This window comes from Danio rerio, chromosome 4 (assembly GCF_049306965.1).
Source record: "Danio rerio strain Tuebingen ecotype United States chromosome 4, GRCz12tu, whole genome shotgun sequence".
NCBI classification, from domain to species: domain Eukaryota; kingdom Metazoa; phylum Chordata; class Actinopteri; order Cypriniformes; family Danionidae; genus Danio; species Danio rerio.
Window position 1 is genome coordinate 45,832,501 of NC_133179.1, and position 25,670 is coordinate 45,858,170.

A 25,670-nucleotide genomic window follows, 5' to 3' on the forward strand; every position below is an offset into this window, starting at 1 on the left:
ACACTCAAACACAACTGCAGAGCAGAACGCAGTGTTATCTGGCCCTGAAGAGACAATATACTCTGGCAGACTATCTTCACACAGTGACAGATGAAGGTCTGAGGAACACCCTGAGCAGATACTGACTCAGCTGACCCCAGCTGGCCATAGAGACGGGCCAGCACAGACAAACATGGCTGCCGGTGGAGGAGCGGCTGTGCCCACACTGCCCTCAGCAGCTGATGGAGACGGAGCTGCACTTCCTCACTGAGTGCACTAAATACTCCGAGATCCAGGAGAAGTTCTACCCGAAACTCACACACACACAAGAACTTTAAGTCCCTGTCAAACAATGAGAAACTGCCCATCTTACTGGGCGAGTGTGTGTGTGTGTGTGCTGCTGTGTGTTAGCAGCTCAGTTTGTGCACTCCTGCCACCGTCTGAGGAACCCACACTAGCCGCGTTTCCACTATCGCGCCTAAAGCGAGCGAGCCAGGGCGAGCCAAGGCCAGTGGCGTTTCCACTGTCACTTCCGGGGCCTAATCGGGCCAAAGCGGGGCTTTCTTGGGGCCAGCAGCCGGCCTTTTTCGGCCCGCCGAATACCTTGGGCCAAAGAGGGCCAGCCGGGGCTTCGGGGCAGAGTGAAAGGAGAGGCGAGTACAGTTTTCCGATCGCACACGAGTACATGCGCCAAACACATAAACAAATAAATAAATAAGGGAAAGAAAACATCTGGAACAAATTGTAGGCTGGGGTCTTTTTTGCATATGATCGCCCTTATGTTTCTCTTTTAAATGTAAGGCTGTTGCATAAAATGATAGTTTTTATAAGTGACTTTTCTTTGCTGCATCTCTTTGATGTTTCAATAACGCATAATAATCTTTACACCATATTAAAGACACAGCAGACAGTAAAGGTTTTCAAGAGGTTTTGTCAAGTTTAATAAGTGTGTTTTTGCACGTTTAGATGCCTGTTTCAAGAGTTCACACTTAGCTGATGATTGATTATAAGCAAGTTTGGCATGCTGTCCCGGGAGAGAGCCCTGAGCTCGAAGGTTCTTGAGCCCTGGGCTCCCTCCCGTTTGGAGGAAGAGAGGGGAGCCTCGAGCTCAGGTAGATCTCGACAACTCCCCTTTTAATAATAGCTAAAGACTAAGATTGAAAGCTATTAAAAGATATGCTGCATTATTAGATTACCTGTATTGAAATTTAGATTTAACGATTAACTTGTTGTACATGTTTTTGGAATGTGGGAGGAAACCGGAGAACCCGGGGAAAACCCACGCAAGCACGGGAAGAACATGCAAACTACACACAGAAACGACCACCGGCCTGTTAAGGAACTAGAACCGGTGACGTTCTTGCTGTGAGGCGACAGTGCTAGTCACTGAGCTACCGTGCTGCCCTATGGAGGGAAAGGTGAAAAGGTAGGGGTGGAAGGGGAGATTCTTCAAATCGAAGATGACTGTAGTGAGAAAACCCTGGCTCTTTATAGTGGTTAGGAATGGCCTGATTGGTGGATCAAGCGTGCTAATGCTGAACCAGCCGTGTTCAATCATAATCACGTGCTCCTCTCAAAATTAAGCTGCGTCCCAAATGGCACACTATACACTATGCACTCATGCACTATGTACTTATGCACTTACACACTCAACAGGATAGTATATGTATGTAGTGTCGTCCCAAATGGCACACTTATGTATTTTTACTAAGCGGAAATTCGAACCGTTTTCCTGATGACGTTTGACGGTTGCCAAATCAGTGAAATAAACGACTGAATTATCAAGTAATACCTGCCTTGAGTATTGCTGCATTCACCATCGGGAGGCGCTATAATCACTCTCGTAGGAGAATTTTGCTTTCACCATCCAAAATAAATAGTTATTCAACATGTGCGTCCGATCGCTCCGCCCCTTCCGCTACGTAAGCAAACCTGCTGTCGTTGAGTGCGTGAAGTGTCCATCATTACACACTTCATTTTAGCGGCTGAATGAGTGCATCATCCGGGTAATTAAAGTGCACTTATTATTTTGAGAGTTTTCAATGTGAACACACTACTTACACTATTTATACTACAAAATGGTGTAAAATAGTGCATAAGTATGCGATTTGGGACGCAGCTTCTGTTTATGAATAAACTTCACTTCAAGAGTTCACACTTAGCTGATGATTGATTATAAGCAAGTTTGGCATGCTGTCCCGGGAGAGAGCCCTGAGCTCAAAGGTTCTTGAGCCCTGGGCTACCTCCCGTTTGGAGGAAGAGAGGGGAGCCTCGAGCTCAGGTAGATCTCAACAACTCCCCAAAATGCTCCACTCGGGACAGCAGCCGCGTATTTGAAGAACCCCCCAAAAGGCACAGGAGGTTAATGCCATATCCGGCTGCTGAAAAGTGATACAGAAATAGCTTGGAGGAGCAACAGAGACTGGTGTGGGTGTAAAAATTAACTGAAAGTGCTTATGTATGACTATGTGTGCTCCCGGGGCCGGTTAATTGTAAGGACCAGCGGGAGAGTGAGTGGGGTAAGTGTAAAGGTTTAAAACATATGTGGTGAGTTTCGTAAAGGTTTAGTATAGTAGTGATGGAAAATGAAGCTGTAAGGTTCTGCGGAGCTGTAGCTGCAGATGAGAAGCGGTTGACAGATTAACCACTTCGGCAGTCCAATGGGGGGTGGCTTGCTGTCTGGATGTCGATGGAGAAGTGGAACTGGTGCGAAGTCTGGTGGATGATCGGGTGGATCGGCGGCTTCTTGTGGCGTTCTGGGGCTCTGTTTGAGGTACAGAGGGGAGTTCGGGTGCTGCTGGCTCTTCTGTAAAGGTGAGTGGTACTGTATTGGCTGGATTGATGGTGGAATTACTGGGGCTGTTGCCGTTGTTGTTGTTGATTTCCATTTTTTGAAGGTAGTGTAGATTGATGGGCAGTGGTAAGGGTTATTGTTGATGTAGCTGTTGATTAGCTTTAGCTTGCTTCGCCATGCTGTTGTTGTTGTCGTTGTCGTAGTTGTTGTCGTTGTTATTGTTGTAGTAGTTGTTGTAGTAGTTGTTTTTGTAGTAGTTGTTGTAGTAGTAGTTGTTGTTGTTAAAGTAGTTGTTGTTGTTGTTGTTGTTGTAGTTTTCGTTGTTGTCTGTCGTAAGCGTTGCTTGCTTTGTTCTTCAAATCAAAGATGACTGTAGTGAAAAAACCCTGGCTCTTTATAGTGGTTAGGAATGGCCTGATTGGTGGATCAAGCGTGCTAATGCAGAACCAGCCATGTTCAATCATAATCACGTGCTCCTCTCGAAATTAGTTTATGAATAAACTTCACGTATGTGTGTGAGACCGAGGAAAAGAGCGCTCCATTCATAGCTCTGTTGATGCCGCACAGCTTTTTTCTTTTCTTTTTATTGTTTTAATTTATTTTGGAGATAATACACTATATGAATACAACAGAAAGACATTAAACTTTACAAATTTCATGTCCACTTTTGTAGGCTCAAAATAATAGTGTCATATCTAGATAAAATAGCCCTATATTGAAATAATTTAAAGAATTACAAATATCAGATATAATAAAATCACATTAAATAAATAAACCAATATAAAACTAACAAAAGCTATAGCTATAACAATTAGGTACTATATCAAACTGTTTCAAATTTATATTAAACTTTCATTTTTCAAAAGCCTCTTTGAAAAAAAGATTTTAGATATTTTCTAAAAAAAATAAATAAATAAATAAACAAACACCGGAAAATGTTTTAAATATTTGGGATGAATGTTGGACAGATTCTGTCTAGAGGATGTTATAAAATACATTTTATATCGAGTTATTAACGGAGAATTGTATATATGTGGTGTTATATTATGGATGTGTGTGCTCCCTGCGCCGGGTCCCTCCGTTGGTGGCAAGACCACTGGATTTTAATGCCAACAGTCGGTCGGCGAGTAAATTAATATGATGAATGAAAACACACAGGCATGTGCGTATAGACATGCGTTGTACTGCTGTACAGTAACGTGTCATTTGTTTGTTTTGGTTGTCCTAATTTTAATAGTTTTGTGATGATGTGCTTTATCTGCATGATTCTCGCTGAAGTGGGCGGTTTGAGTGACGTTCGATTCGGGGGATGTTCTGGGGGCGGGGTTTGCGTGACGCGCTGCGAGCTATTAGACCCACAGTGGAAATGTGACGTGATTTCCGCCTCACTGCTCAACCTCCCGGGCGATTGGCCCGGCCTGGCCCGATATAAGCCCTGGCTCGCACTGGCCTGATAGTGGAAATGTGGCTAATGACCCGCTCCACTGTCTCCAACACACAACACTGGAACTCTTTACTTGTGGACTTACTGTTGGACCTAATGTCTTCACCTTTATCCTGTTTTATATTTTAATCTAATCTAATCTCCACAGAATTAACAATTACAGTACAAATAACAGAAGAGTGATCTGAAAACCCAACAGGAATTATTTTACAATCTTTGACACAATCTGCTTGAAAATGAAACATGTAAAATCTATCAAGCCTTGCCATTGAAATAAAATGATTCTCACTATGTGCCCAAGTGTGCTGTCTATTTTCATGATGATCATTCCTCCACACATTGCATAAATCAAACACTCTTACTCATTGTGGAAGCACTTTTAGTGAAGCAGGATGTGTTTCTGAGTGATTTGGATCTCTCTTCTCATTCTCTGTGCTGTTAAAATGAAAAACTCTTCTGATTTGATATCTTTAAGGACAGCACTAAAAGCATTGGAGAAATCTATTCTTTCATCTGCTTTGTAGGAGCGTAAATATTTAAAGAAATCATTAAAATATTCTCAAGTTTTGCTTTAATTTGTAATAAACGTCCTTTGACTATTTCTTTCTCTCCACATAGAATTGGTGAAAACTGCTGTGAAAACAATAGAGCTACTCCTCCACTATTAGAGGACATGTGACTCATGAACACTTGAGCATCCCATTCTGTTCTCCAGTCTGTTTCATTAAATAAAGCACTCTGAGACTCTTGAATGAAGGTCACATCAATACGTTTTATCTTTATAAACTCAAACAGACACATTCTCTTCTGACTGTTTCTAGCAGCATTCAAGTGTAGAGCTCCAATCTTAATGTCTCTCATAAATGACAGAAACAGTCAAAAACAGAAGAAGCTATCACACCATGTCCTGTTCTTCATCTTCATGCATTTATTTTCTCATTTTTATCATGAATTTTCTAAGACGGTACACTTCCTGATCACAGAAAGCTCCTTCCTTCATGCACCTCTTTACATCTCTTATAAGAGCAGATGGATCTGGACAATAGTCTTCAGCTTCAGTCTCTTTGTTTCTCTTGAAAGCTGAGTTAGTTGTTCAGTGTTGTACACCACTGGCTGCTCTTCATCCTCATTTAGTGATGAAGAAAAGAGCAGCCTGAATCATTGGAGTCTGAAGAATCGCTGTCAATGTCTGAAACTGCACTTTCAGTCTCGCTCTTGTCTTCTTTGGCCTGTGTTATTGTCGACTTACCTCTGCCTTTTCTCCTCTTTATTGGAGCTTTGAAAAATGCCTCAGTTTGCATTTCTGCTTCATTTCCAGCCTCGTTGCTTTTTCCAGTGACTGCTATATTTTCTGTCAATACTGGCGTAACACTGTGACCATTCATGCCATCTATCTCAGAATTAACTGAAGCAGGTACAACAGAAGCGCCTGCAACAATTTCAGCCAGAGTCAATGTATTTGATTCAGACTCTACTGCCACCTCAGAGACTGGACCATCAGCAGAAGATGCCACAGTCTCTGCAGCAGTGCAGCATCTACCTGCTTTCAATCTGAGTGTTTTCCTAAGGCACTGAACACGACTCTTCCAAACACCGAACATGCGCTCGACTAAAGCCCTTGTGCGCATATGAGCCTGGTTGTAGCTGAAATCCTTTTGAGCATGCCCACTGACACCAAGCAAAACTCCATTAAGATCTCTTCTGTCAAACTGAGTATACAGAGATGAGTTGAGGAGGATCATGAGTTGCACTTTTCCACCGTGCAGCAATGTTTGAAAACTCTGACTTGGGGAGTTCATACACCTTGAACATTGATGGAAACCCAGCTCTTTTGGTTCCTGTATTCCTCCGCATCTGGAGTAGAGACGCTTAATGGGAATATGGGTTCCTTTTATGCAACCAATGACTCCTGGGACATTTCCATATTCATTGAACAGTACCTTGTAGTTAGCCTGGGTTCCAGCATCAGGGTGGTTTACGTGATGTGCTTTTAATTCACAAATGGTTTACTTTATGCATCTCGAACACTTAATTCATCAAAACCTTGCACTGGGTCACTTCTGTCTGCAAGAACTTGCCTGACTGATGGAAAGCGCTGATCATCATTGACATAGTCCAGGTAATCCATGTGTCCTCCAAATGAAATGAATCTGAAGTTAAACCTGCCTCCTGATAGGTTTATTTAAGCCTCAGTTTAGTCCTGAAGTTGCTCTAGTGTTCCTCCAGGAAATCAGCCTATTCAATTCTGGACTAGACTAAGTCTTAGACTTTTAAAACCGAGACAGAGAAAGCACATTTCTGTTAGTCTGATCTAAATGGCCATTTCAGTCTAGGACTACGCTTAATCTTGGTCCAGGAAACCACCTCTTAATAAAGTAAAGGAATGCCATGTTAAAATATTACAGATATATATTAGCCATGCAATGATTTATGTGTTAGATTTGTAAAATGAGTCAGACACTATTATTTAATGACTGTTTCAGTTGTGATTACACTAAACTATTCTGGTTTCTCGTGATCTCATTATTATATTTCAGTGTTCTGTAAATTGATCATTATAACTGATTAAGATAATCTTGTTTATGGATTGTGAACTAAAACTCTCACACTATTTGGAAAACATCACATTCACTAAACACAATGTGCTAACTGATCCTGAATCTGTCAACTTTTTTCCACCGATCTAAAGGTTTTAATCACTCCCTGATTTCAATATAGAGTTACTGTAAAGATCTATTCAGATGATTAAGTTATCTGTATTTAATTTAAACATTTCATTTTATAATGATTTGTGCATAACTATAAATTCCCTAATGTTATTTCCCTTTAAACATATAATAAAAAGAACAAATAAATAAATAAGAGCTGCTAAGTTTGATTTTACTGATAATAATAAATCATTTCTAACAACCAAGACACATCAACCCTGTCTTAGTTTCTGAGGAAAAATATTAATATTTTTATTGACATTTATCCTGAATTTTTAGAAATGACCACAAAAATAGTATTTAACATCTGTATTGTAATAGCGAGTGTAGACAAACAGATATATTGATTAAAATAAGTTTGGAAACACCTTCAGAAATAGAGAGATAATACATGTACATTTAAATTATGTGTTGCAAACAATAAATAAAAGACAAACTACAACATTTGAACTGAATGTAATGCTGTTTAATGGTTTTCTTCATTTGTCCTCTGTTTAAGCATTATTCATTTATATAGAAATCTCTAATCTTATTTTTTAGGTTCAACATTGCTATAAATATTCATCAGAGACCTCTCATATTTCATCTTTAATACCTTCTCTAAATCTTCCATCAACACACTTGTCTTCAGGACACGCCCACAGTCAGGAGAGTCTCATGAATATTCATGTCAGTGTCACTCTGTGGAGCCAATAATATTTCAGGATCTACCTGTAGATCACACAGGTGTGTTTTAGTGAAGTGAAAGAGTGAAAGAGCTCAGATTGTGTTCCTGCTGCACAAGAGCGTCTGTACTTCTGCATGTGAGTTTAACACTTCTACATTACGCTGATTTGTGGAGATGATGAAGGGTTTATATAGTGTGATTTAAATGTCTGATCCTGAAGATCAAATCCTCAAACACAGATTAAACACTGAGTCAAACACAGTCATTTAAACACTGTGTCTAAAAGCTTTATTTTTAATCCCTTTAAAGTGTTTGTTCTCTTCTATATCAGACTGACTCAATAGTGTCCAATAATTCAGCATTAAATATAACTCTAAACATTCAGAGTCACCAAATCAAAAGTAAAGTTAAAGCAGACCTTCAGTTGAACAGGAAGAAAAGCTGCTCAAAACAATAGTACTCATGTTAAGTACTATATATATATATGTGTGTGTGTGTGTGTGTGTGTGTGTGTGTGATTGTTTCCTGAAAGCTCTGCTAATGTCTGCATTGGTGTTTTAGCTGCAGTATGGCAGAGGAGCGAGTAAAGGACTCTCTCTCAGAGAAACACAGGTATTGACTCTTTTTTTACTCCATTATTTCAACACTTTCTCTGAAGAACAAAGACCAACAACAAGGCACTTATTTGTGTTGCTATTGCCTGATCAAATGATGGACAAAGCTTCAGTTTACAGCTTCAGCAAATGTGTTTAGATCATTCCAGATTACAGACAGCTTGATCTGGTGTTATCTTTAACAGAGCTGAATATGTGTGACGTGTGCTGTTTAAAGTCTTGCACAACATCAGAGTTAAAGCTGAGCGCAGAACAAGTTTCAGCTTGTGCTTTAGTACAAATGTGCATGTTAAACTCAGTGTATAGTTTAGGGAAGAGAATTATATAATACTTTTGTGTATTTCTATGACAGAAAGTAATGTTTTGTGTTTTATATTCCTCATCAGATTTCTGTGATGAGTTTTTACTCAACAGGTCACAACATCACAAGGTTTTAAATTAAACTTATGCAGAATGAAAAAGCAGCATGGGTGACATGGTGGCTCAGTGTTTAGCACTGTCTCCTCATAGCAAGATGGTCATTGGTTCAAGTCCCAGCTGGGTCAGTAGGCCCTTCTGTGTGGGGTTTGCATGCTCTCCTCGTGTTGGCATGGGTTTCCTCCAGGTGCTTCCCCCACAGTCCAAACACACACGCTAAAGGGGAATTTGATGAACTAAATTAGCCATAGTGTATGTGTGTGTGTGTGTGTGAATGAGTGTGTGGGTGTTTCCCAGTACTGGGTTGCAGCTAGAAGGGCATCTGCTGCATAAAACATGTTGGAATAGTTGGCGATTCATTCTGCTGTGGCCAACTCTGAAGAGACTAAGCAAAAGGAAAATAAATGGATGAAAAAAGCAGCGCATCACTCGTCTGTTTACCCATGACTGCTGTGAAGCAGACCTGATCAGACAGACCTTCAGACAACTAGTTTGTGCTGAATTAAACTGAACAAACTCATATTTGTCTGATAATCTCTTGTAAAGTAGAATGAAGTTTGTCCTGCAGTTTATTCCTCTGGTGTGTTTGTGTCTTCAGGGTGAAATCAGGATCACGTGTGTCCAGCTCTGTGTTTCTATTAAATGACCGCTTAAAGCTACATCAAAACATCAGCTCAAAAGATCATCTACCAGACCTCAGGGAGAAAACACCATCATCTGCCAAAAGGTATTTAGTCTTTACATTATTGATCACACAAAACTGTCAATCACAGTCATTCATAGCACTTCTATGATTAACTATTAGGCAGATTTGAAGGTACAAAAATTTGGATAAGAGGTTAGAGCCCTCACTGTTCACCTCACTGTTGGGAGAGGTTTCCCAAGCCTCCACAGGGTTTTCCCACGTCGAGTTTCACTACGGCAGACAGCCCCGAGGGGTACTGGATTTCATGAGAGAGGCTTGGAAGGATGAGCCTTCTAACAGTAAAAAATAAGCTCCAATACATTCTGGATCTGCGGGCAAAACTCCACGCTCTGGGGCGGCTCTCGTCGGACAATTTGCTCAAAAATTACCTAGTGGCAAGGTCCGTTCATGGACACTCGATGAGTGGGGAGCTTGATTTTGATCTGATGAAGGAATACTGGCAAATTCAACTTACGCCTCTATCCAAGGAAAAAATTATTTTTACTACACCCTTCGGATTACACCAGTGCGTTACGCTTACATTCGGGTGGTTCGAAGCACCGGCAAGTTTCATTGTTTAATGGACAAAATCCTTGCCTCACACTCTGCATTTGCTGCTGCCTACCTCAATGGCATCATCATTTTAGTAATCATTTACAGCGGCATTTGCAGCATCTGAGGGCGTCCTGACAACACTTAGATGCTCTCGGCTCACGGCCAGCCCAAAGAAGTGTGCAATTGGAGGTCAGGTATCTGGGCTTCCGCTTGGGACACAGGCAGGTGCGGCGCCAAATTGACAAAACTGCAGCATTTGTAATTCCTTTTCAAGACCTAAGACCAAAAGTGAGGTGAGACAGTTCTTGGAGCCGGCGGGATATTATGGGCGTTTCATCCCTAATTATTCGGTCCTCATCAGCATGTTAACTAATCTCACTACAAAAGGAGAGCCAGATACTGTACAATGGTCAGAGCGGTGCCAACAGGTGTGTGTGCTGCTTGAGCTGAAAAAATAGAAAAATAAATAAAATGTTTGCACTCACCTGCATTGCCGACCCTGCCTTCCTCTTTCAACATATCATAATACCTCACAACTGTCTAATAAATGATTTGATCACTATTTTGATCTTAAACTTTACTCACAAAAGATTTATCTTCTACCTTGTAAAACACCTTGAGGTTGTGACGCTCCTTCTCCTCTGGTGTGTTTGTGTGTCCAGTGTGAGATCAGGATCATGTGTGTCCAGCTCTGTGTCTATGAAGAGTGACGGGTCAATGGGTCATCCACCAGACCTCAGAGAGAAAACACTATCATCTGCCAAAAGGTATTTTGTGTTTAACATTATTGATCACACTAAACTGTCAATCACTATCATTCATAACACTTCTATTATTACCTATTAGGCAGATTTGAAGGTAAAAAATTTGCATAAGTGCTGACTAGTCCTGACTATAGGGTGGGAGAGGTTCCACAAGCCTCCACAGGAATTTCCTCCTTCGAGCTTCCCTATGTCAGACAGCCCCGAGAGGTTCTGGATGCCTTGAGAGAGGTTTGGAAGGACGAGCCTTCTAACAGTAAAAAAATGAGCTCCAATACATTCTGAATCTGTGAGCAAAGCTCCACGCCCTGGGGCGGCTCTCATCGGACAATTTGTTTAAGGCTCAGAATCAGCAGCACCAAAGATGTTACAAGGACACTTAATTACGACAATTTGCACCGGAAAAACAAAGTGCTTATACTGCTGCCATCATCCAGCCCAAAATTACTTGCCTAGTGGCAAGGACCATTCATGGACACTCAATTAGTGGGGAGCTTGATTTTGATCTGATGAAGGAATACTGGCAAATTCAACTTACGCCTCTATCCAAGGAATAAATGATTTTTACTACACCCTTCGGATTACACCAGTGCGTTACGCTTACATTGGGATTGTTCGAAGCACCAGCTACTTTTCATTGTTTAATGGGCAAAATCCTTGCCTTACACTCTGCATTTGCTGCTGCCTACCTCAATGGCGTCATTATTTTAATAATCATTTACAGCGGCATTTGCAGCATCTGAGGGCGTCCTGACAACACTAAGATGCTCTCGGCTCACGGCCAGCCCAAAGAAGTGTGCAATTGGGCAAGTGGAGGTCAGGTATCTGGGCTTCCGCTTGGGACACAGGCAGGTGCGGCCCCAAATTGACAAAACTGCAGCATTTGCAACCCTTTCCAAGACCTAAGACCAAAAGTGAGGTGAGACAGTTCTTGGAGCCGGCGGGATATTATGGGCATTTCATCCCTAATTATTCGGCCCTCACCAGCATGTTAACTAATCTCACTAAAAAGGGAGAGCCAGATACTGTACAATGGTCAGAGCGGTGCCAACAGGTGTGTGTGCTGCTTGAGCTGAAAAAATAGAAAAATAAATAAAATGTTTGCACTCACCTGCATTGCCGACCCTGCCTTCCTTATTCAACATATCATAATACCTCACAACTGTCTAATAAATGAATTGATCGCTATTTTGATCTGAAACTTTACTTACAAAAGATTTATCTTCTACCTTGTAAAACACCTTGAGGTTGTGATGATCCTTTTTCTCTGGTGTGTTTGTGTGTTCAGTGTAAGATCAGAATCATGTGTGTCCAGCTCTGTGTCTCTGAAGAGTGACGGGTCAATGGGTAAACCACCAGACCTCAGAGAGAAAACACCATCATCTGCCGAAAGGTATTTAGTGTTCTACATTATTGATCTCACATGGACTGTATTTCAGTATTCATCAGGACATTTTTATTTTACTTTAACAATACTTTAAAGGGCACCTATGATGAAACTTATTTTTTGTTTGCACAGAACTGTGTGTGGGTATAGTGTGTCCTTGTCATTATTCCTGATGTTAAACTAGGATCCAAATCCCTCCTCTTTTGAGGCCCACCACAACGTGATGTAGGAGTGCGGTTTCCCTGCCAACCAAATTGACTGACAGCCATGTATTAACATGTCTACTTAGTAACGCATATAATCATATCAACAAGACAAAGCAACTGGGATTAAAGGATCTGTTCAGATCATCAATCTTCATCACATGTGATCAAGAATGAGTTTTACAGGTTTAAAACATTTTTAAATTAGTACATGTTAGTAATAAAGTAAGTTAAAGACAGTAAAATCACTGTATTTACTTCACCACAGTTGCATGTCAGTACGATTATAAAAGAAGATACATCAATACAGGTTTGTAGATGTTAAATCATTTTTTTTGTACATTAAAATAACATATATCCACATAGCAGCGGATATTAAACTATATCCTGTCACATTTGCAGTACAAAAACAGTACAAAGTTAAATGCACTGTGCGTGCGTGTGTGTGTCTGTGTGTGGGTGAACTTTGTAACAACAATGTGTGTGACTCATCGTAGTAGAAAGGCTTGAATTAACTCAAACCCAAATGTATCAAATAATCATTGGGAAAGTTCTTGCTGTAGTGTTTCTCACAAACGTTACGTAAAATCTGCTTCCTTCATGTCTGTCTGTGTGCTGTTTATCTGATGCAGACGATGCGGAGACTGAGGCCCCGTTTACACTAGTGCGTTTTAGTTTGAAAACGCATAAGTTTTGCTACGGTTACGCCATCCGTCCACACTACGCCGGAGTTCTCGAGCGCCGAAAACGGTGCGTTTCGAAAACGCTGGAGAGGCCGTTTTCATTCTAAAACGCTGCAGCTCCGTCTCAGTGTGGATGGGGAAAGACGGAGATATCTGAAAACGGAGGCGGGGCTGCAGACATTCGCCTCTCTGATTGGGGCTTTTCCTCAATATTAAGTAGCCTAACACACAGTTCAGTCCTGAATCTTCTCCGTGTAAGTTCAGACTTCGCAAGTTTGATCAAGGCTGCATCTCTTCTTCTCAGTTTGATATGGAAAACATACCGAGGACCAGCGTCAATCTTCACAGGGAACAGTGTACTTTATAACTTCACATCACCTTGACTACGTTGTTTCACTTTCTCAACAATAAAATGTAAACTTGATATAAGGAACTGCCTATTTTTATTTTAATATTAACAACTAAACAGACAGCAGAAATGTTGAGGCGTCGTGCTGCATATATGAGCGTCATCTTCACTGTGTGCATATTTATAACAAAACGGAGCCGATAACAACTGCCTCCTTTCAATTTCAGTGAAAATACGAAACACACCCTCTCTTTTGCTGAATATCAGTTTTAATAATCGATAATGGCCATTATAAAAGTATAACATACAATAAGTTTATACATTATAGGAAATAAAGGCAAGCGATCAGTCAATATACAGAATGTAGGCTACGTGCTTACATTAATCATTAACTTATCTTTGCGCTCAGCCAAAACACGTTACCTGAGAACAAGTAATAGATTCCAGTGACCAAAGTCAGGGAATATGTCGTTAGATAAAGACAACAAGATGAATGAAATATTACGTTTTATAAATATAGTGAGATTAGATCCAGCGGGAGATGCTTGATGAGAAGTCCGACTAGCAGAGCTCTCATCTGGGTAGATGGGCTCCAGCGATTGCCAAAGTGTGTGTGTGTGGTCACGTGATGTGCGTTTTCAGCGTTTTGGTGTGGACGGAGAGCAGTTCAGAAACGCTGGGTAAAACGCGAGTGTGGACGCGGATCGTTTTCATTCTAAAACGCCGTTTTAAAACTAATACGCACTAGTGTAAACGGGGCCTGAGGCACACTCTGACAGGCACGTGGGAATGGTGGGCGGGGAGAACTAACTCATTTGCATAAAGGCACAGGCCACAGATATAGCTACAGTGTGTTCACAGCTGAGAATTCTAATATTCTGAAAGGTCTAATAAATAATCTGATGGGTGTTTTGTGCTGAAACTTTACCGACACATTCTGGAGACACAAAAGATCTTGAAAAAGAGGTAAAATAGGTGCCCTTTAAAGGCACAATGCCGCAAAATTATTTCCATTAAAATGTCCAGAAAACACTAAAATAGTGCTATATAAATCTTCTGACTTGGAATTGTTTAGAATGTATTCATCCATTGTCCTAATAAGGACAGATATCTGACTATAAAAACTCTGGAAGTATAATGTCCTCTTTGTAATGGTGAGTTTGAAATAAAGAGACAGAAGATCCATCTGCTAAATCTAATAAAGAAAAATACTAATGTCAAGGTGAATATCAGAGTGAAAACTAAATAATCCAAGTAACAGAGAGACAGAGATGCAAACACAACAGGGCACATCTATAAATTCAACACTAAAAAAGTGCAGATCTGGACACAAAAATCAACTTATGACAAGGTTCATGTGTGATTTATGAAACATTCTCATGCACACAGTCCCATCATACAGATGATCTTTATATGTTAATAAATGTGTCGACTGAAAACGGTCATGATTTGAACATCAAGCCCTTAAATATTTATGTTTTAGACGCCTTTAACTTCTCACAGAGAGAGAGAGAGAGAGAGAGAGAGCACAGATCAGTAATGTGAAAGTGAAAGTAATGAACACATCAGCTTCAGCTTAGAAGTTCAGACAAACCAACAGTGGCGGTAATGTGAAAATAATGAGCTCATAACCATCTTAACAATCATAAAGCAATCTTACCACAAAAATTTGGCCACCTTAGGATTTTTTCCAGTAAATACATAAAACTTCGATATTAAACTTATCAACCGTCCCATGTTTAGAAACATGCATACACCACTTCCCATGTAAAAGTCAAAATAAATAAATGAATTGATGGGAGTGCGCGCAGACCTGTAGGTTAATTCTATGTAAATGAATTTAACCTGAATATTGACTATTAAATGAATATTAAATGAAAAACTTTCATTGCAGGAGACACACGAGTGGGAGCAGTGGGCTGGGATTCACATATTCAGAAGAGTATTGAGCTATGAGGCATAACCATGGGGTCTACTCATTAATTCCTTGTGTTGTTGTTGTTCCTGCAGTGTGGATGGAGATGATCAGACTGGAGACCTGCAGCAGGATTCACTCCAACCAGAACATGATGAACTTCAGAGAGTCAAAGAGCAGCACAAAACCAGCATGAAGAACAAGTATGAGAGATTATTTGAGGGAATCAACCATGGAGAGACTCAAACCCTCCTGAACAGCATCTACACACAGCTCTACATCATAGAAGGAGAGAGTGAAGGAGTGAATGAAGAACATGAGGTTTTACAGATGGAGAAAAGAGCCAGAACAAAACCCTCACAACACACTCCAGTCTACTGCAATGACATCTTTAAAGCCTCAGCTGGAGCAGGACATGAGGAGAAGATCAAGAAGGAGAAAGCCCAGATCAAGACTGTTCTCACTAAAGGCATCGCTGGAATCGGGAAAACCGTCTCTGTGCAGAAGTTCATTCTGGACTGGGCCGAGGGAAAAGACCATCAGGATGTAGATTTCATGTTTGTGCTTCCATTTCGAGAGCTGAACTTGATCAGAGATCATCAGTACAGTCTTCACAGACTTCTGCTGGACTTTCATCCTGAACTTGAAGACCTGGAGCCCAAGATTTATGAGCAGTGTAGAGTTGTGTTCATCTTTGATGGTCTGGATGAAAGCAGAATCACACTCAACTTTTCAGATGAGGAGAAAGTTTGTGCTGTGACTGAATCTTCATCAGTGGCTGTGTTGATGTGGAGCCTCCTGAAAGGAGATCTGCTTTCCTCTGCTCTCATCTGGATCACCTCCAGACCAGCAGCAGCCCATCAGATCCCCTCCAGATACATCGACCGTCTGACAGAGATTCAGGGATTCACTGAGCCTCAGAAGGAGGAATATTTCAGGAAGAGAATCAGCGACGAGCATCAAGCCAGCAGAATCATCTCCCACATCAGAAGAGCAAGAAGCCTCCAGATCATGTGCCACATACCCGTCTTCTGCTGGATCTCCTCCACTGTGCTTCAGAAGCTCCTGGAAGAAGATGTGAGTGCAGAAATCCCTCAAACTCTGACTGAGATGTACATCCACTTCCTGCTGATTCAGATCAACATGAGGAAGCAGAAGTATGAAGAGAGAGATCAAGAGAAACTCCTGCAGTCCAACAGAGGAGTGATCCTCAAACTTGCTGAAGTGGCTTTCAGACAGCTGATGAAGGGCAATGTGATGTTCTATGAGGAGGACCTGATTGAGAGCGGCATAGACGTCACTGACGCCTCAGTGTATTCTGGGATCTGCACTGAGATCATCAAGGAGGAATCTGTGATTCATCAGAGAAAAGTCTACAGCTTCATCCATCTCAGCTTTCAGGAGTTTCTGGCTGCTTTCTTTGTGTTTTACTGCCATTTAACAGAGAACAGAGAACCGCTGAGGGTGATTTATGAGAGAGAATATTCATATAATCAATATCTACAGTCCAGCTCTGAGAAGTCTCTGTATGTTCTGCTCAGTTCAGCAGTAGTTAAAGCTGTCAGGAGTAGTAATGGTCATCTGGATCTGTTCCTGCGGTTCCTGCTGGGCGTCTCACTGGAGTCCAATCAGAGACTCTTCCAGGATCTGCTGACACACACAGAGGAGAGCTCAGAGAACATCAGGAGAATCACACAGTACATTAAAGACGAGATCAAGAGGGATGATGACCCTCCCTCAGCTAAAAGACGCATTAGACGGTTACAGATCAAGAGAGATGACCCTCTCTCAGCTGTAAGACCCATCAATCTGTTCCTCTGTCTGCTGGAGGTGAAAGATCAGACTCTGGCCAGAGAGATTCAGGAGTTTGTGAAATCAGACAAAGACTCAGAGGAGGAACTCACTCCCGCTCACTGCTCAACAATCTCCTACATGATTGAGATGTCAGAGGAGCCGCTGGATGAGTTAGACTCTAATAAATTCAACACATCAGCTGAGGGAAGACGGAGACTGACAGCAGCTGTGAGAAACTGCAGAAGAGCTCTGTGAGTATTCATTGATTGATCACAGAAGACACACATCAGTCTGCACTGAAGACTCAGATCAGTTTAGTGAATCACTGCCCTGCTTTAACAGAAAATCTTTAGCTGGCCATATCGTCCCCCTGTGAGATCGCTGATACACCATATTACTGCATGGGGACGCGGCGGCAGTGTTCTGTTTCCTTATTTGCTCATTTATTTCAGCATTTCTAAACGTATTTAACAAACTTTTCTTGACTTTTTACTCACACAAACAACATTTGTACTTATTTAATAATCTACTTCATTTGCTTTACAGTTTATCCTGGAAAATAACTCTAATCCCTGTAAATCCCTGTGCTCCTCCAGCTGAATAGGACATTTGTTGATGTGTATTTGCTCAAATCTAACACAGTGTTGCTCTGGGATAATTGTGTTTGTTTTCTGATCAGAGAAATAGTGTAATTTTAGACACAGTATTGCCGTCTCGCCGCAGACATGCCTCTAATATTACATTTACTGTAGGCCTAAACACTAAACTTTACACTGAGCTCAGTAAAATGCTCTCTGATTAGTTATTAATATTCTGTTCAATAATTCAGTACAGTCATATGAATGGGGAAATACAGCTTTAGTTTAGTTTAATGTACTTTCAATAATTAAATAAATGAATAAATAAATAAAAAAGCAGATTTAAATGAAATAATATTCTTGTTCTGAAAACGCTCATGTGTCTGTAGTATGTCAGCAATTCCTGTAATTCACTACAGTTTTGAGTGTGACTCCTTGTATTTAATGAGAATATTTCATTCATTCAGATCTAGGATGTGTTATTTTAGTAGTCCCTTTATTGTTTGAGCAGTATATATATATATAGTTTATTTCCAGTGTTGCTTTTATCACTGTAGACTGGACTCATGAACACTCAACACTGCTCATTTCTTACTGCTGATTGTGTTGCTCTTTGTCCTCTACACAGGCTACAGGGCTGTAAACTCACTGTTGAGTGCTGTGAGAGTTTGTCTTCAGTTCTACAATCCTCAAACTGTGTGCTGAGAGAGCTGGACCTGAGTAACAATGACCTGCAGGATTCAGGAGTGAAGAAGCTCTCTGATGGACTGAAGAGTCAACACTGTAAACTGGAGACACTGAGGTAAATGATTCTCCACTCTACAACATTAAAAGTGTTTTGATTGAGATGGAAATGTCCAGATATATTTTAGAGCATTAGTGGAGAAACTTCGAAATGCTGCTTCTCAAATGAAAGTTGCTCTTTTTCTTAATCAGTTCAGGAAATCAGTGTATTTTAATGATTATTTTAATTAATTACCTCTAAATCTTTATTTATATTTTTTATTTTTAATGATTATATTTATAGTTTATCTTGAATTGGTTTATTGGAAAGATATATTTAGGAATTTGTCAGATGTTTTGGTCATTCTGACAAAAAAAAAAAAAAAAAATGAAACAAGAGAAGCAATGTGGATGAGGTCTGAGGAGGTTTCTGGACCCGGCAGCAGGTTTGACAGGCTCTGGTCATTTGCATATTGCAGGTTCATAAATATATAAAGTCTCGTGTTCCTCTTATCTAAACTAAAATTTAACATTTTTTTACATTAAACGTGTTCAGGAATATATTAGATGACATTTAATATTCAGTTTTATTAAATAACAATAGTCAATAATTCTAATTGACACAAATTCCAGTAGTTTTGTCATATTATTAACCTCATAGTTTGATTTTACATCAGATGAATGACTGAAATCACACTGTTAATGTAATCTGTGTTCTTCTTTCTCAGATTGGTCATGTGTAATCTCACTGTTCAGTGCTGTGAGAGTTTGTCTTCAGCTCTACAATCCTCAAACTGTGTGCTTAGAGAGCTGGACCTGAGTAACAATGACCTGCAGGATTCAGGAGTGAAGAAGCTCTCTGATGGACTGAAGAGTCAACACTGTAAACTGGACACACTGAGGTAAATGATTCTCCACTCTACAATAACTACAGTCAGACAGTTTCATATTAGAGCTCTTCATGCTTGAACATGTTAACCCTGGGTGATACTAAACCCCAGATAACAGGAATTATGGTTTATCAGTGATTGTGTTTTACACTGCTCATACTATACCTGTAGTTAACCCTCAGGGGTCTGAGGTGATTTTGGGACCCCTGAGATGTTTTGACATGCCCTGACATCTGTGCTTATTTCAGCTGCTTATTACACAGAACTGGCCAACATGTGTTTCATTTGTGTTCAGCACAAACTGAGCTACAATAATATGTGAGAGATATTGATGTACATGCTTGTGCTTTTTAGAAAACAAATATTATGTGTGGTTAGTAGGTTTTAGCGGAAAAAGCTCACTAAATGTGCCTGAACAAGACTTTAGAGTAAGCAGTCTTGTAGACTAGAATATTTACTGCACAATTATGTGTAATTATTCTGTTCTTTCATTCAGAGAAAACATTACAATGATCTACATTTTGTTAAGTGTGTTTTGGGTGATCTCAGCTGTATGTGTGAGTGACAATGCTTATGAATAATTCACACCTGAGAGACAACAGACACTCCCCCACTCACCCATCAAGGGCAGTGTACAGCAATGTCCATCTGCAGAAGCTAGCCCGAACTCAATGCTTGTTGTGTTACTGCTGTGTGACCATGTAAACACTCTGGGTGAACAATATACAGTGCTCAGCATATATAAGTACACCCCTCACTAATCTCTCTTTTACATTCATAGTTTAATAGGAAGCTCTACAGTATTATATTTGTGCATATACAATAGATTAGCCAAATCTGGAGCTCATCTAACAAAATAACTCATAATTACGGTGTAAAAACTAGGGCACTCAAAATACAAAATTAAAAAAGAGGAAAAATCAAGAGAAGCAAAACAATGGATTTTTTTTTTGTATTTTTGTATTATTTTTTTTCTTAATATTTAGCCTGAATTTAATTGTATTATGTTATATATTATTATTATTATTATGTTATTATATTATATTATCTTTCAATTTCTGAATATGTTTGCTGACTAAAATATGATGTTCATGAATAAATCTGTTTAATAAATGTGTTCTGTTTAAATGCAGCAGAATACACTGCCTATATTGACTGAGAAATGGAGGAAAGTCTTGGTTTTCAGAATGGGCTGTCCTCCATTATGCTGAGCGCTGTATGTGACTTATACAGCTGCACATATAATATATATTTGAAATGGTGTAAAACGTGTTCGCCAAACTCTCTTGTGCATTAATCCAGCATTTAATAATCATTTCTGAATGAGTCTGAGACACTGAAGTCGAGGAATGACAAACGCTTTAAACACAAGAATAAATCAGATTTAAACATGAAAAACAATTACTGTAAATCTAAATCATATTTGAAGAGCTTTAATATAGATTTCACTAATAGTTGCAGTCTCAGTTCACTGTTTGAAAACTTTACCAGGTTGTGTCTGTCTGTGGGTGTCAACAATCAACATTTCTGTGTGAAAGTGAAGCGCAGCGAGAACACAAATAGACATTATACCAGTGTTAATCCTGTTTCAGAGCAGAACAGTGGATCTGGAGGTGTGAAAGCAGCAGAGTTAAACGCTAAAGTCAAGCTGTTTTGTGTCCTGCTGAAGGTTTGAGCTGCTCTCATATTTGTGCAGTTTCAGTTTCTTCAAAACAAATAAAAGTCTCATGATAAAGTGTGTGAAATAATCCTGATTACTCGCTCATCTAAAACAATATCAGGTAAAGGCTGAATGTGAAGGAGAGTCAGCAGTCATGAATATTGATCAGGTGTTTCTCTCCTGACAGAATAAAAGTCCCCTAATGGAGCATCAGTGTGATGTGACCGTGGGTCAGGTGATGAACACATGAAGAGAGCGGCTTTGTGTTTGTCTGAGCTCATTTTGTTTTAGTCCACAACAGAATCACAATATAAATGATGAAATCAGCTCATTTCCTGTTGTGTTTTATACATGACTTTAAGATGATCTTCTGAGCTCAAGTGTGTCTTCTTCCTCCTCACAGCAGACTTTACAGCTTGATGTGGTGTATTATGAACAATGTTTTTGCTCTGTACACTTCTACAGATGATGTCGAGTCCTTGTTGAGTGTGTGTGTGTGTTTGCTGATGTGATCAATAAGGAGAGCTAATCAGGATGTGTGTGTTCATCACTGCTGTTGACATGAGCAGAAACAGCAGTCAGCATCTTCACAACACAAAGAGATGTGTGATAGTCCAACTGTGTGATGTGGACTATTGCTGTGTTTGTAGATTGTCTGGCTGTATGGTGACAGAGGAAGGCTGTGGTTTTCTGTCTTCAGCTCTGACTTCAAACCCCTCACACCTGAGAGAGCTGGATCTGAGCTACAATCATCCAGGAGATTCAGGAGTCAAGCTGCTCTCTGAACAACTGGAGGATCCAAACTACACACTGGACAAACTCAAGTATGTGGAGCAGCACTGCCTTTTTTATTGTGAATACAGATACTTTGATACTTCACTGCTCTTCTAGTGTCCAGATATGAATCAAAGCTGTTAAATATGTCAGTGCACTGGGGCAGTTCTCACATTAAGCGTGATATTATATCTCATATTAACACTGTACAGTTTCAGCTTTGTAGTTGAGCAGTGAAACTTGTTCTCTACATTTCTGCTGAAGAACTGTACAGTATCAGGTCAGAGATGTGTGTGTACTCTTCTCCAAATACGTCCTGTATATCCTCTAACAGCAGGTTAAACTCTCCCTCATTAACTTCACTGACACAGAATGTCCTTTATCACACTTTAATAATGGCGGAGTAAAACTATAAACAGGAAGAAAATAAACAATATCAATTTACATTCACAATGTGGACATAACAAAGATGTTTCTGGCAAATATCTCACATATCTTGTAATCTGGCTCTTTTCTGCTTCTAAACTAACATGAACACAAAATATCAGGCAATAAAAGTGATCAGCAGACAGTGATGCTGGTTCTGATATAGTCCAGTGACAATCACATGTTGAACAAACTCAAATAAAGCAAATGACAAAAAACTCCTAAACTAATCCTTTATAACTGAAGTATTATGAACAATAAACAGAACACAAACCCACCAAGCTTCCAAAGGGCGAGGAGGACTGCAGATTGGTCTGGATTCACTGCTCTCCAACTTAGCAATGTTTGGAGATGATGAAGAGGCATTTGACAGAAGATGAAGATCTCCATCATATTTCAAGTCATTTAACACTGAATTCTGCTTTATTATTGTGCTGCGCTTTTGTCAATTGATCATTGAATGAATCCTTCAGTCTTTATATCTGTCTGTTTCTGTGTTTCCATTCTGTTTTCTGTTTCCACATCTGATCTAAAAGCTCTGTGTGTCATTCAGAAGCTGATTTGACAGCTCCACACACACTCATGTTGTTTTACTGCAGTTATTAATGCACTGAGATCAGCCAATCACAATCCAGCATTCAGCACACACTCCACATGTCTTATTGTGTGTGTGTGTGTGTGTGTGCGTGTGTGTGCGTGTTTGTGTGTGTGTGCGTGTGTTTGCGTGTGTGTGTGTAAGTGTGTGTGTGTGTGTGTGTGTGTGTGTGTGTTAAGCTGATGTTTGTGTACTGACTGAATGTCAATCTGTGTGTGTTTACAGTCTGGATCATGGAGGAGAGACGAGGATTACAGCAGGACCACGCAAATGTAGGACTACACACACACACACACACGCTCTCAAACACACATGAATACACTCACACAGTCAGACACACACACACACAAAAACACACACACACACACGCTCCCTTCTGTCTCTCTCTCTCACACGCACACGCTTATACACAATCAGACATACATACACACTCACTCTCACACACATTCTCACGCACACACACACACACACCCTTTCTCTCTCACACGCACAGGCTCATGCACAATCAGACATATACACACACTCACACAAGCATGGCCCTCTCTCACACACAGACACACACACTCGCTCTCACACACATACACACTTCTTCTCTCTCTCACGCTCACACAGCAGTGAACACATGCGCACACACACACACACAGCAGTGAACACATGCACACACACACACACACACACACACACACACAGCAGTGAACACATGCACACACACATACACCCTCTCTCTCTCACGCACACACACACACACACAGCAGTGAACACATGCACACACACACACACAGCTGTGGTTGTAAATGTGTGTGTTCTTGTGTTCAGATGTCTGTTTCCTCACTCTGGATCCAAACACAGCACACACTCAACTCATTCTGTCTGAGGAGAACAGAGAGGTGAAGAGTGTGAGAGAGAATCAGCCGTATCCTCATCATCCAGACAGATTTGATGTTCATCATCAGGTGTTGTGCAGAGAGAGTGTGTGTGGACGCTGTTACTGGGAGATTGACTGGAGTGGAGATTATGGTGTGTGTATATCAGTGTCATATAAGAGCATCAGGAGGAAGGGAAGAGGTCGTGAGTGTGTGTTTGGATATAATGCTCAGTCCTGGAGTTTGTTCTGCTCTTCCTCCAGTTTCTCATTCTGGCACAATGACACAGAGACTGATCTCCCAGTGAAGCCGCTCAGCAGGAGAATAGGAGTGTTTGTGGATCACAGTGCAGGAACTCTGATCTTCTACAACATCTATAGAGACACAATGAGCCTCATCCACTCAGTCCAGACCACATTCACTGAGCCGCTCTGTGCTGGGTTTGGGCTTTATCCTGGATCATCAGTGAAACTGAGCTGAAGACTGACGAGAGATTTACCCAGAATCCTCTGCAGGAGCAGTCAGCAGCAGTGTGTGTGTGTGTGTCTGAGTGTTAGTGTGAGTGCATGCATGCTTGTGTGTGAGAGAGTATGTGTGCGTGTGTGGGTGTGCATGTGAGAGTGTCTGTATTTGTGTGTGTGTGTGTGTGTGTGTGTGCGTGCGCGCGCGCACGTGTGTGTGTGTGTGTGTGTGTGTGTGTGTGTGTGTGTGTGTGTGTGTGTGTGTGTGTGTGTGTGTGTGTGTGTGTGTGTGTGTGCGCGCGCGCACGCGCGCGCGCGCGACAGACAGTGTGTGTGAGAGAGAGAGAGAAAGAGAGAGAGAGAGTGTGCGCGTTTGTGTGTGTGTGAGCGTGTATCTGCGCATATGTGTGTGTGTTTGTGTGCGTGCATGTGTTCACTGCTGTGTGTGTGTGTGTAGTGTGAGAGTGTCTATGTTTGTGTGTGTGAGAGAGAATTTGTGTGTGTGTGTGTGTGCGCATGTGTTCACTGCTGTGTGTGTGTGTAGTGTGAGAGTGTCTATGTTTGTGTGTGTGAGAGAGAGTGTGTGTGTATGTGTGTGTGTGTGTGTGTGTGAGAGAGAGAATTGCTTTAAATCTCTTGATCATGTTCATCATCTGTTCTGGTTCTTCTTGTGGTGAGCAAGAGCAAGTTTTGCTTGAGCAGCTGAACAGTGAATGAGCCACCATTTTAGTCTGTGTCTCTGACTATCGCCAGCTCCAGAAGAAACTTACACTGAGTCCAATTCTGTCCACATCTCAGGAAAACTCTGCTCCACATATCAAACTATTGTGTTCAGCGTCTACACTCCAGATAGCCATGATGATCCACAGTCTCTCCATGTCCACAGAAGAGACACTCGTCATGGACACTAGAGTGAACAACACATATGAAGCGTTCACTGCCACATTCCCTTGCAGAATCCTCCATTGTAAATCCCCAACACGTTTGGTCAATGGTGCTTTACACAAAACTCTCCACACCGCTCTCCCCCTACAGCATCATCACATATCCATTCCTTCTGTTCATCTGCCTTCGTCTTCTCTCTGATCCCGAATAATCATCAGGATATCAGATGTGTGTTTGGACATGATGTGCTCTCTTCAACAAGCAGCTGTTGTCTTGATTCTGCAGGCTGTTGGCTCTGGCAGTGGCTCAGATATGTGTGCGCTGGCCTATAATAAAAAGCAGAGTTCTTCTGCAGTCGGGTGATGTGCTCCATCAGGCACAGTCGTCTCAATAGTATCCTGTTGTGTGCTGTGCCCGATGTGTTCAGATCTTGTAGTGTGCGCACGTTTAAGAGTTGAGAGAATATAAGGCTCATTCCTGGCGTTGGCTAATAGTTCAGCTTGAGCAAACTCATGTTTAAAAGTGTGTTGATGATATTGTTAAATAGCCTACATCATGAGGCACAATTGAAACGTTCACAATATCATCTTTTATTTATTTATATTATTTTCTCTTTTATTCTTATTTGCACAGCCGTTATTCTCAACACCGTAACGGACTAAACTGAGTTTAATAATAGCATTTCACAAAGCTTTTGCTGTAAAACCAACATTTCCCTGTTGCTCATATGTGCCTCAAACCAGCTTAATGGCTAAAACATCACATTTCTGAGGAGTTTTAGATTTAGATGTGATTTAAGGTACAATTATACAACTTGTGCATCTGTGCTCTCTTTATTTCTCTAAAAAAGCTTTAACTTT

General features: G+C 40.8%; 1 protein-coding gene across 4 annotated transcripts in view; it reads left to right on the forward strand.

The window, feature by feature from the left end:
• The window catches only part of LOC101882252 (NLR family CARD domain-containing protein 3-like), a 305,138-nt gene that overhangs the window by 126,944 nt on the left and 152,524 nt on the right, over positions 1-25,670 (forward strand). For 2 of the 4 annotated variants that reach the window (XM_068219898.2, XM_073947262.1), the window contains exon 10: positions 1-4,512. This exon is cut by the window's left edge and continues 1,878 nt beyond it. Coding sequence is in view for 2 of the 4 variants with exons in the window: in XM_073947258.1 (XP_073803359.1) it covers positions 8,161-8,204; positions 9,222-9,350; positions 10,526-10,630; positions 11,913-12,017; positions 15,257-17,206; positions 18,162-18,335; positions 18,985-19,158; positions 21,457-21,630; positions 22,827-22,873; positions 23,418-23,944 (3,429 nt within the window). In the remaining 2 variants the exon portion in view is untranslated. Of the gene's footprint in view, positions 4,513-7,647; positions 7,729-8,153; positions 8,205-9,221; positions 9,351-10,525; positions 10,631-11,912; positions 12,018-15,256; positions 17,207-18,161; positions 18,336-18,984; positions 19,159-21,456; positions 21,631-22,826; positions 22,874-23,417 lie in introns of those variants that run through there. The other 2 variants (XM_073947258.1, XM_073947263.1) reach the window with 2 other exon arrangements.